The following is a 13,229-nucleotide window of genomic DNA, read 5'->3' on the forward strand; positions in this document are numbered from 1 at the left end:
CTCATGCTCAGTGAAATCTCGCGTTTAGTGAGGCCTTGCACTTAGTGAGGCTCCACATTCGTCGAGGCCCTGCACTTAGTGAGTTTCTACGCTTAGTAAAATATCACACTAAGCAAAACTTCACGCTTAGTAAGGCTCCTAGCTTTCTGAAGCCTCATCCTCATTAAAACTCAATGTTTTACGCAGAGGTCTTACGCTTAGCTCTTCGTTCACTAAGGCCCCGTTGTCAATGATGGCGCCTTGCTTAAAATTTTCAGACCAGACGCCTATGGTCCCGCACCCATTAACATATGTAAATCGCGTTCCAAGAGCCGTCCTCTTATGAAAACGTCACGATTGGTAATTAGATACAATTTGTATACGAGTAATCCATTAATCGGCCCCGAAGCGATGTACACTCGACACTCGACCGTTTGGCAGCCAGTTCGAGTGCTATTTAAGCTCATAAACGTCCGTCTAACGGTCAATTTACTCGTACCAGTAACTTCGATCCTCTGCAAGTCAGCTGTCTTCGCGGAACTTCGCTCTTTTTCATTTCAATTGACGTCTAACATCGCGGTAGGTATAGGGAAGCTTAAACGCTCACCTTTGAGGAACGCTAACCCCACTCAACATAATCTGAGTTGACTGAGCAGACAGAAACAGGTATTGTGTGGTTGGAGCAGTTGGAACGCATTCGTTACTGTGTATTAAAGATTGAGGAGCTCGCAGATATAAATGGATTCATTCAGGCTGCAAGAGATCACCTATCCAAACATCAACCGAACGTGTGGCTTGATTTCGCTGATTCGAAAAATTGGATTTAGACATAAAAATTTTTCAGGTGAAATGAAGTAGGCTTCTTGAGTTTTTAAGTGATTAGATGGAATAGAGTCATTATTGCAGCTTGCTACTATTCCTAGTTGAACCCTCACTAAATTATTATAGATAGGTTCCTCGAGCCTCTGATTCCTCAAGAACAAATATCCTCAGTAATATCAGTTATCCACAAAAATTTGCTACTAGTCCCAAGTAAAGCGAAGCCCCACTAAATTATAAGTAGGTTTCTTGAGTCTGTGAGGGATTCTCTCACCAGCCTCTGATCCCTCAAGAACAAATATCCTCGATAATATCAAACCCATCGATAAAACTTTGCTACCGTTCCCAAGTAAAGCGAAGCCCCACTAAATTATAAGTAGATTTCTTGAGTCTGTGAGGGATTCTCTCACCAGCCTCTGATCCCTCAAGAACGAATATCCTCGATAATATCAAACCCATCGATAAAACTTTGCTACCGTTCCCAAGTAAAGTGAAGCCTCACTAAATTATGATAGATAGGTTCCTTGAGTCTTTAACACAAAAATTTGCTACTATTCCCAAGTAAAGTGAAGCCCCACTAAATTACAATAAATAATAAGTCGCTGATTCCTCAGGACGTCCCTGATTTATGGAATCAAACATGTTCCGCGAGTCTGAAGAAGCAACTGACCGTGCCAAATTGCAATCAACCCTCGCTGATTAGACAACTCTTGAGCTTGAAAAAAAAAAGATCAGTTCCTACGCCTAGGCGGGAGGCTCGCGTACGCATATACTTGGCTCGAACCACATAAAAGAACAGTGGACACAACACGCTCGCGATACGCGATAAGAGGCACCGTGTGTCAGTGGTCTTTGGTTAACAGCTGAATCAGTTCGGTGTCGCCATTCGAGGACGATCCAGGCGTTCATTCGCGAGCAGTGAATTTTTTTCTCTCGAAATCATTCAAAGTTCAAGTGAATCATGACTCTGACGTTCGGCGACTGAAGCGAAGGATCGAGGGGCACAATGTCGCACAGCTATTATGGTACGGTGTATCGACGAATAAATCGAGATGGATCGATAATAAATAATTAATCGGGATAAACGTTAGTGTACATCGAAATGTGAAGTGTGAAATTGAGAGTTTGAACATTCTCGGAAAATAAACCTGTGCTTTAGCGTTGTCTGATCGAGGATAATGCGTCGTCGAGTATTCTTCGAAATCAGAAATTGATACGTCTTATCGATTAGTTATGAATGCCTCGAACTGATTAGATTCGTCTTTCGTGGTGATGTTAGGATTGCTTAAGGTTTAGGTTAGGTTCATTTATGGAGAGTTTGGCCTTTCGTTTAGAAACTATTACTGAAGTACTTGGTATTTTTCAAACGTCTCGGATGTCTTTGTTACTCCTTTTTGATCACGAACATCCTTACCACCACTCAAGAATCTTGGACATCCACTACTACCTCTCATCTTCGGTTCTCCTCAGAAAATTTCTAAATCTCACTCCATGCAGCCTGTGTAGATTTCTTTGGTACACCTGGAGACCTCGATACCTATCCACCTATCGACCCCAAGAGGTCCGGTGCCACTATCAAGGACCTTGGAGATGTACGACACCTCCGCCGACGTGATTTGTGGTACTGGCCTCGAAGAAGTCTGGTACTCGTGACCCTATCGAACCCCGTGTACCATTAAATACATCGACGTTACTCGAAGTGAAAACCGTTTCGTGCGTTTCCACGTTCGGCCGATTCGCGAGTCGTAATTTGCGCGAAAAGGCTAGACGTGTGTGCCCGAGGGCGTCACGCTCGAGGAATCCGAGCTACACGTACAACGCGGCTGTTACAATCGCGTTACGTGGTTTCCAGCAGCTTAGAAACGACCAGTCCCGACTCTGCTTAAGTACTCTAATCAAATCTTGCGATGTTACCTGCTTGTCATTGCCCTCTCCGTTTGCACGCAGACGTCTATTGGCACGCTTTTCAACACCAGCTAACCGCTGTACATACTCCGCGCCATTGGCGTAGCCACTTTCACGCCGGGAACGAAATTCGTCGTTTGAATTCCGCTTCGTAAATCCCGGGTGAACTTCGGTGCGTTTTTCCACGATTTTCGAGAGGCTTCTTGGGACACTTGTTTTGATAATTTAAGATTATTTTTTATTGGAGAGGGGTGAGGATTTATGAATGTAAAGAATAATAAAGTAGTAGGTTATTAGGTTAACGCCGTTGATCGCCACGTCACCCATATATGGGTGACATTGCTTTTCACTGAAGAAGTAAAAAAATTAATTTTGAAAGTCAAGCATGAAAGGAAATGAATTTGAACGAAATTCGTGAATTTTAATGTATTTACAAAAATAAATATCACGATAGACGTTTGATTACGTAGTCTTCAATATTCTGAATAATATTTAATTGTAGCAGAAATTTTCAAGAATATTTATCTGGCAGTCAATGTGTTGATTATACAGTGTCTCTGGTAACTAAACTGCGAATTTTATGTATTTATGATGGGGAGTAATATAGGAAACATAAATAAAATGTACACGATACATTTTGGATTTAATATATTGTATAATCAATATAATATTATTGTCATTTTATATAAGTGCACATATCTTTTGATTATGTTTAGCATAAACTTATTATAGTACTCGTATCATGAATGCATAAAATCTGTACTGTTAACCAATAACGAATGCCTCGTCGATATTATTATTTAGTACGATTTTAAAGTGTTTAGTAATGCAAGTGACATTTTGAAAAATTGCTTACTTTGCCAATCCACTCGAATTAGCATGTCGGAAAATGTTTATGCCCACGATTATTATTCGTAGACATTGTATAATGATTCATCTAATTGCAATTAACTGAGCTCACGGTTAAATACCCTCGTGCACCGCGATGGAGCGTGATGTCACTTAAAACATATTCAGCAAGTGTTTGCATTATGTTAACGAAGCGCTATCTGGAAATTTGATGACTTACAGGAGGCTGGCTGTCGTTGCAAAGCGATCACGCCAACTACATATTATTCCACGTTTGCCGAATGAAAATATTTGCCTCTTAAACGACGTCGTTGAAACAACATGTTTATACTTAGCTAAAGAAACGGAAATCGCGATAATTAATCATTTATTATATTGCAATAATACATATAATAAACTCGAAATTAAATTAGGCTGTTTGCGACTAACGAGGTAGTAATACATTAATTACCGAGTCTGTGTGAAATTTTAATTGACAACGAGAACGTTTTTCTATATATATATTTCCATTTATTATTCCTGAGGATACATTTTAGCTGGTAAACTCGCGATAATTATAATTCATTAGCCAGTTGTATGCCGAGGCAATAAAAAAAAAGCTAGACTTTCTTTAGACATTCATGAATAATACATATCACTGATTAAACTTTAATATTAATTACTGTCCCGATATAACGAGACTAATTATTCGGAATTTAATTCGAGTAATGAATACCGTGGCTAACGAGAAACGAGTTAAATATTCTTCTAAGGCATAGGATCGTTTCGAAAGTGTATATCGTACGATCGAGTACAATGGCGAGGTTGTAAATGCTTCATTTGTATACCGACAGCACGCGCAGGAGATATGTAGTCCTGTTTATAAACACGAACACTTGACAATGCCTTGTTTCTATTCGTGGATAGACAGTTAAATGCAAACGAGAGCCGTCGAGACACCCAGTATACGTAACGATTATTCTGACATGGTGTTCCAAAAGTCCGATAGCTATTGTATCGTCGTAATTTGTCAATTATTCCATTATTAAATTTTTTCAATTATCAGCTTTCAATTTTTGTAGTTATTCAATTTTTTTTTCATTCGCTAATTTCCAATTATCCAGGTATTCAATTTTTTCAATCATACAATTTATTTTTTTTTCAATTATTTCGATTATTCAATTATTGTCTTTCATTCACTAATTTTCAATTATCCAGGTATTCCATTTTTTCAATCATGCAATTCATTTGTTTTTTCAATTATTTCAATTATTAATATTTTTTTTTTTTTAAACGAAAGTTTGAATTCCATTCGTGTAAAATGCGCCACAGTTTATGAAACTCGGTTGAATAAAGTGTAACGCGTCGAAAACATACTCGTCTACTCTGTATTACCCGGTACGACTCGGTATAAAGGTATAACGAGCTCAACCCAGTTCCAGAGTGGATATTCCACAAGTGTGAAGCGTAATCCGAACCCGTCCGCAACTTATCAATTAAAGAAACCGTAGGAATCCTCGTAACATCGCGAACGTCTTTGCAAAACAAAGAAAAGTGTCTCCCGTTACAGAACGAGAATCTTACAATTATATACCAACATGCGTAATAAATTATTTTTGGAACAGGGTGATAAACGATGAATTACCAATGAAAAAGAAAATATTTTCGATCGACAGGCGTTCGAATTAAATGGCTTCTGTTAATGTTGACGTAACGATCGAACAACTTATCAGAGAACTTATTTGCTTTTAGACATTTCTTTCAGATAGCATTCTTGTATCTTTCAAGACAAATACGACGAACGTGAACGGAACATTAATAATTAAGAAACAGCGTACGATGTTGATCTATTCCTTGCACATTTTCCTATTTCTAGAACCTGGAAGTGATTTTTCTGCGCGAGTATCTTATCACGGCGCGCAGATAACGGGAACTGAAAGTAGTCCAGATAATTAAATATCATGGAAGAAGTACAATATCTCTTCAATTTTATTCGCCGTGCCTTTATTCATCAATTGTCACGTCGAATATCAATGCATACAGTCATAAACGTAAACACTAATTCAGTATTACAAACAAAATATCGCTATAAACTTAAAATTAATTAAGAATCATATTCAAATAAAATCCTCCCCAAAGTACAATATTTCCTCACCCAAGTTACGAATACGCTCGCAACTTCAGATACAAAAAAAAAAAAAAAAAAATTCTCCGAAAGTTTCGACCAATTTATAGCCTCCAATAAAAGACGCCTAACGTTGGTTTACGAACGGCTGTCCCTCGTTTATCTCCGCCATTTCGTCCAAATTAATGGCCGAGCTAAAAAATATCGTACGAAGCTACTCGAATAAAATTGGCGACATCCAGCGAGACGCGGCCAGAGAAAACGAGTTCCCCGCTGTATATTCGTACAAGTACCGAATTAAAAATCGTGATTGGCTCCGCCGTCGACGTTGACCTCGTGGGTATACCGAGAGGATGGCATAATCATCGCGATTTTTTTCATGGCACGCGTAGCCCCGGACGAAAATTGAATCGTCATCCGTCGAACAATGGCCAGCCGGGCTGGTATGTCGCGAAATATGCCCGCGGAGTAAATAAGAACAAGTGCAAACGATGTTTCAGGCCCGAGCCGCGAACGAGTCTTCGCGATGACTCGACAAGATCATTGTCCCCGGTTTATTGTCGCTATAGTCGGGCGTAAGTCTCTGTCGTAAATTTTTTCGTGCCTTGTAAGGGACGTGGACGGCCGAATAAACGCGAACGCGAGCGCAAATCGCTTGTTTCGTTCCGGTCGTGATGGTAAAAAACGTCGCAGTCGGTCGAGGAATATTCATGATTTGCTAGGTTGAATGACGTCTCGATGGAACGTATGGAGAATTTATAAGAGAGAATCTTGATTGGTTCAGCGTGACTCATCTCAAAATGACCAAATTTCTTCTAAGCGATAGACACATGCACCTGAAAAGTAGAACTACACGTTCAGTTTTAATAGAATCGCGTATATTTGTGTTCGAGATTGATTCCTTTCGTCGTTCTCCGTGGAAAAGTATTAAGGTGTTTTTATCATAAAGCAAATACTTTAGGAGATACAGTCGAACCTCGATAAGTGCACTAAGAGGGGCTTGAGACTCGCTTGTATCGAGGTAGCTAGTTCAGCAACGCCCTCTACGTGGTCAGTGTACTCCCGACCACCTGTTGTTCCCCCCTCCAGCGTCTCTCATATATTTGTGTTCGAGATTGATTCCTTTCGTCATTCTCCGTGGAAAAGTATTAAGGTGTTTTTATCATAAAGCAAATACTTTGGGAGATACAGTCGAACCTCGATAAGTGCACTAAGAGGGGCTTGAGACTCGCTAGTATCGAGGTAGCTAGTTCAGCAACGCCCTCTACGTGGTCAGTGTACCTCCGACCACCTGTTGCTCCCCCCTCCAGCATCCCTCGTTGCTAGGCGACCGTCCCTTCGCCCAAGACACGCCCACAAAAATCCACCACTTTCCTCTTCACTCGAAAACCGTAAATTCCGACTTCCTAGTATCGCCGTATATAGAAAGAAGTTTCCGTTTCCGTTGAGGATGTTTACGTCTGTACACCCCCGTGTCTTTCAAGATGGACTTTATTTTAACCTCGACGAAATGTTTGGTTCCAGGGGCGCAGTATGTGCCCGGCGCTGGGCTTGGCGCCGCACCCCAAAACAGGAGCTCCGTCTACGAATACCTCCCGTCATATCCGCCGCCAAGAGCCGACAAATACAGGGGTGGTGCTGATATACAGAAGAGAATGACTCAAAGGGAAGATGTTCTCAAGTTCGAGCAGGGCCGCATCAAGGCCCTGCAGGAGGAACGTCTGCATATACAGAAGAAGACATTCACTAAGTGGATCAACTCCTTCCTGCTCAAGGTAATATTTCTGACCAGTTAGATTATGCTCGATACAGCATAATAATGTATTAGATGGACTGGAAAGTAATGCCGTTTTTGCCATCTTGAATACTTGTCTATCATTTATCAACTCATTGATTTTTCTGGCATTGGAAATTTGCACACTAGGTGCCAAAAGGCTGCTGACTATGAGGGCGATTATATAATGAATTAAAGATTGAAATTTATTGGAAAGTTTGAATTTAATGTAAAAGAAACGACATTACTTTTCGGTCTACCTAATAGCATAATTCAATATAGTATAATACAGCGCATGATACAGCGTAATACAGCTATTTGCGATAACTTAAATAATTAAATTTCCTCATGGCGAATTTCAAAGTAGACCCCCCAGACATTCAGATAAAATAAATTCACTTAACCCTAACTATATACTTTTGTATTGCAGGCGCGTATGGAAGTGGACGACTTGTTCACGGACTTGGCAGACGGCAAGAAGCTGCTGAAATTGCTGGAAATCATCTCTGGCGAGCGATTGGCCAAGCCCAACAATGGTCGCATGCGAGTGCACAAAATCGAAAACGTGAACAAGTCCCTGGCGTTTCTTCACACCAAGGTACACACGCACGATTATTAATTTTCTCCTTTTTAATTAGCTCCACTTTTTCCGCGCGCTTGTTTTCGATCACCCAGAAAAATAGCGCGTTAGCCGGGTAGATCGAATTGGAAAGCGAACTTCTCGAAAACTCGGTTCGGTTTTGTTAATTACATCGATGGATTTAATTGTTCGTCGAGGACAACGTAGAAAATAATTCTCACGCTTTCACGATTGTTTCGACGTTCCTGCTGCGAGGTTATGCAAGGGAACATTGCGTTGTGCAAGCAAAAACTGAAATTTTCTCCGAGCACTGATTTTCTAATGAAGGGGACATTAACGAGTGATGCGATTAATTTTAATAGCCCCTTTCGACTCGTCTGTTTACGACGACGTTTGGCTGCACGGTTTGTCTTTCGTCTTGGCACCTTATTCAGCTGTTTGCATCAGCCGAATTATCCGCTAGACATTTTTGCCCCTTGAGTAAAGGGGATGATCGGGAAGCCCCTTTCGAGTGGAACACCCTGTAGTCTGGAGACGTCCTACGTGAACGCGGAACTCGCTACGAAACCCCGCAAGCGTAAAGTCCTCGTGAATGGCCTCTATACCTCGTAGCTTATGACATAATAGTTTTATGTACGATGCACACGCGCACTATAATACACTTAGGCCCTTGTGCGCGAGGGGGACCTGAAACCAGCCATGGAATACATTACCAGCCAAAACCATAACACCCATAACTCATATCTACCATCCAAACGTCTATACAACAAGCGCAATGACCATCGCCAGGCGATTCTACGCCAAAAAGTGAACCAGAAACGTAGAAAGAAATTTTTTCATACGTCCTTCCGTTTTCGAGAAAATCGACTTTGAAATTCTAACGCCACGCCTAGGGCGACGCGCGCCATCCCAGCTTCCAGCTCGATTTCCTCGAAAACTGAAGCTCGCAGAAGAAAATGTCATTCTTCGTTTTCGACGTAGTTTTTCGCGGTGTAAGAGATAGCGCGAAACTTTTGACGGGTAGTGTAGAGACTACAGCGATACGCAAGACAAGTAGGCAGAGCATTGACCAGCAGGCGGCGCACCAACGCCTTCTTCTCTCTTCTGCGTTCGATTTGGCGGAGAGAGATCATCGTCGTTGGATTCTCCTGTTACCGGAAGCGACAGCGACGCGTGTCGTATTTTCTCTCTCACGGTCTCACGTGTTCCAGATTGGGGCGCGACAGCCAGGAACCCGTTTTTTATTATCCCTCGTCCTTGGATGGGGTTCGCAAGACATTCTTGAAGCTTATCCTATTCTCTGTTACAATTTTTATCTCCATCTTTGTAATTTCATTAAAATTCACGAATTTTACTTGATTCGCTTCCTTCGATGCTTAACTTTCAGAATGAATTTTTTAATCCTTCAAGATCGACGTGTTAATAATTAAACACGAGTGGAAAGCCACGTTTACTTTCAGAAAAAGCTGCAAAGAAACATGTCGACCCTTCCAGGGCCACCCAAACGTGGAAATCCATCAGTTATACTTCCCAAGATAATTCCTTCGCCTCCTAACAGTGATAATATCCATGTTCCAGGTCCACCACGTTCCCAAGACCCAAGAGTACCTTTTCCAGTCGCAGTCGTAGCGATCCGAGCGCCCACAGCGGAAAACCAAAGAAAGGAGACGCCACCGGTCGAATACTTTCATGTCCCCTTCGGTACTTTCGCGATCCGCTCGTGGATGCGTCGTGATTTTCCCCTGGCTTTCTAAGACGTACGAGCGAAAAATCGCTGGAATGCACACGGCGACTGGGAATCACCTTCCAGAAATAACTCCGTGTCCTTTCGAGCGATCCAGGTGGGAGGCGAGCCCGTCATCGCAAAGAAGGACCCCGATAAGACGCGTTGATCGATTCCCATAACGTTCGATCGTATGCCAAATGTTGAGGCGTCGCTGGGCGTGGTTGGCTCAAGTACCGGGCCTTAACTATCGTCGCCTCTTCAGTTTCGAGAGCGATTCGCCGAGACCTACTCTCGCTGAACCGCGATGAAGCCGTTATTTGCGTTTATTGCGGTTCGACGTTGGTTTTTCTGCGGACGCACTTCGAGCCATCGCTCTCGACGGAATTATGAAGCGAGGCGGGGAAGTTGGACCTTGGGATAGGTTTGCCTAGCTCGAGAAAGTAGGTTTATTTGTGCGAGGGAAAAGTGCGAGGCTAGAAAATAGCAAAGAGTCGAATGTGGGGCACTTTTGTAGGAGGAGTAATACTGACCCAACCTGGCCATTCTTGAAAGTCGTAGTTTTCCTCGCGAGGCTTACAAAGTAGCTTCTTTTTCTAAATTAAATAATGATAGACAACGTAGTCACTTTTACAGTCATGTGTAAACTGCGGATGTTCATACAAATTCACATTTTTATCGATTCGTATAAGGAATTGAGATTTAAATTTAATATTATTATCGATATTTCATATATTCCTGCATTCGTGTACATTCGCAAAAAAATCCTAATATTTTTATCTGCTACAAATGCATAAACATCTGCAGTCTAGTCATATGTATGTAACAGTGACCCAACGTGACCCAACCTGACCCTTCTTAAGTCCCAGTGTTCCTCACCAACTTCACAAAGTAACTGCCTCCTTTTCTGATTTAAAGAATAATAAACAGGATAGCCATAGTCATTTGTAACCTCAAGGATAGATTCCTGAGATATTATTAGATCTGTAATTCCTAGGTGTGCTACTCGGACCAGGAAGAGCTTAAGGTCCCGACGTGTCTCACTTATATTACAAACAGAATTTCTAAGGAATCGTCTGTCATCGTCCACGATTCCGATCGTGACTAATCGATCGAATATTCATTCTCGCGTGGAAAGCTTTTCCTGGAAAAGTCACATTCCGCGCGCTGTTTCTTTCACGCGTTACGTGATCCAAGGCGTTATGTAAAACATCTGGCTAATCATGCACAAGACGTGTAAAATAGAACGTGATCATGCCGCGCGATCGATTTCCAAGTTGGAGAATTCATGCATTCACGAGTTACCCAGACCTTCGAGACACTCGATGATTGTCAGGCCTCGTCGAGACGCCTAAAAACTCAAGATATCCAAGATATGGAAGACTATGTTTCCAAGGATTGAATTCTATGACGGTGTCAAAGTTCAACAGGAGATTCAAGATAGGGTATAGATACCGTGGAAGGTTCTCAAGCAGGAGAATGTTGTAATCCGAGACGGTGCTTTGGAAGAACAATGTGGGTTATTTTGATCTCACCCTACCATTCAAGGGTTAAAATACAGTTGACTCTCGCCAGGGGCTGTTCCCATGCCTGAAAGAATCCGACTCTAGAGTAATTAGGGAGGTATCCGCCGGAGGTTCTGCGAAACCGTCCCTTCCAACCTGAAGAAGCCACGCGTGCAGGGGAACCGAATACTCTTCTTTCAGTGGCCCTGAAAGGAGTATTAAGAAGAGAAATAAAGACGAAGACAATTCTTGTACTATTATATTTTTATTCTTATGCTCGTGTTTCCTAATATTAACTAGAATAATCGTAAAATCTAAGACCAACGATTTGAAATTATTTGTACAATCGTGTTCTAGAAGAAAGATGTTCTACATCATTCTGACTCCTTCAAGGACAAATTGCCTCATTTTAAATAAATATTAAATTCCATGGATTTCGTGAAATTTCGAAGCCAGAGATTAGTGTCTACGACCGATAATCTCAGATTATTTGTAGAATATCGTAGGAAAAGGTACGTCAGACTCGTTTCTTCCAGGAGAAATTACCCCATTTTAAATAAACACGACGGATATAGTGAAATTTCGAAGCCAAAGATCAGTATCGATTCCATCGAGAGTTTCGTTCGAGGATCACGGCGGCCACGATTGAGAACGAGACACCCATGAAGGGACCGGGGGGATTTAGGGTTAGGGGGACGCCAGAGGGGAGCATCGAAGGTCAGCGAAAGGGAGAAACAAAAGAACAACCGGTGAAAGGTAAAACAAAGACGGCCAGAACGAAATAAAAATCAGGCGTGGGTACGCGAAAACCGTAGGGTCGAATAGGAGCAAAAGAAGAGGAGCGCTCGAGGAAAAAAAGAAAATGAAGAAGACTGCGCGCGCCGGGGCCAGAAAAAAAATGGCGGAGAGACGAATAAGGAGAAGGACTATCGAGGACTATCAGAGGAATATTTGAGAGGTTGAGAACAATCAAGACTTTAAAAATATTTTGGAAAGAAACTGTTACAATCTACCAATCATTTTGGGGTAATACTTTCATCACGAAATTAGAGCACAATCATTTAATGATAATTACCCACGACCAAGAAGAGTGGTCTCCGAGTAACTATACGAAAATAGTCGACGTGGTTCGTAAAGTATATTAAAAGATGGTGACACGTGGGTCAATAATTATCCACTCGATAGAAGAATGGTCTTCGAGTAACTGTACAAAAATAGACAACATAACTTGCAAGGAATATTAAAAGATGGCGATACCGTCAATATTTCTCACCAAAAAAAAAATGAGCAATCCTTGAAGTTTGTACATTTAAAACGCAACAAGATCACATGAACAGTAAGAGTATACCTTTCATACTTTTCCCCTTAAAAAATTCCCAATGACCCATATTTGCCAATTCTGTCAATACAAAATCTCTCAAGCTTCCAGTCAGCAGCATCATCCTCTATATTTCGAGTCACGACGTGTCGTCGAGCAACCCACAGCGAAGCCTCCAGAAAATGGGATGCGCACGAGTGGTCGTCCAACAATGGAAGAAAGGGAACGAGGAGAGATGAAGTCAACAGCGGATGGACCGATACACAACGTGGGGATTCGAAGTCGAGGAAGACAATGACAAAGAGCACGAGGAAGGAGGCGAAGGCGAGATAAATCTCTGGAAGAAGGACAGAATGGAAGCAGGATCAAAGAAATAGAGAGAGGGGAAGGAAAGGTCGGCGACCGAGGCGAAACTTGCTAGACCGTGAGCCCCGCAGATGTGAAATGAAACCAGACGGCACACACGGCGCCCGTGTGCAGATCATTCCACGTTAGATGCCTCTCTTCGTGCGATATTGCCCAAAGAAATCTTCGTCGAGGTCAGCGCACGCCTTCGAGCGACGCCTCTGCTTTTGGGGGACGAACAGACGAAGAGACGAAGATTGGTCTTCCTCGTAGCATCTCTCACAGATTGATATTATAGGTTCTCATAACCTCCAAGTCGAGATATATT

General features: G+C 42.0%; 1 protein-coding gene across 4 annotated transcripts in view; it reads left to right on the forward strand.

Annotated features, from left to right (window-relative positions):
* The window catches only part of LOC128893992 (spectrin alpha chain), a 58,261-nt gene that overhangs the window by 20,084 nt on the left and 24,948 nt on the right, over nt 1-13,229 (forward strand). For 2 of the 4 annotated variants that reach the window (XM_054155353.1, XM_054155363.1), the window contains exons 1-3: nt 1,217-1,823; nt 7,181-7,431; nt 7,861-8,028. In XM_054155353.1, the coding sequence (XP_054011328.1) occupies nt 1,805-1,823; nt 7,181-7,431; nt 7,861-8,028 (438 nt within the window). In that variant the 5' untranslated portion in view covers nt 1,217-1,804. Of the gene's footprint in view, nt 1-1,216; nt 1,824-7,180; nt 7,432-7,860; nt 8,029-13,229 lie in introns of those variants that run through there. The other 2 variants (XM_054155372.1, XM_054155382.1) reach the window with 2 other exon arrangements.

Source organism: Hylaeus anthracinus, unplaced genomic scaffold, assembly GCF_026225885.1.
Source record: "Hylaeus anthracinus isolate JK02 unplaced genomic scaffold, UHH_iyHylAnth1.0_haploid 0, whole genome shotgun sequence".
NCBI classification, from domain to species: domain Eukaryota; kingdom Metazoa; phylum Arthropoda; class Insecta; order Hymenoptera; family Colletidae; genus Hylaeus; species Hylaeus anthracinus.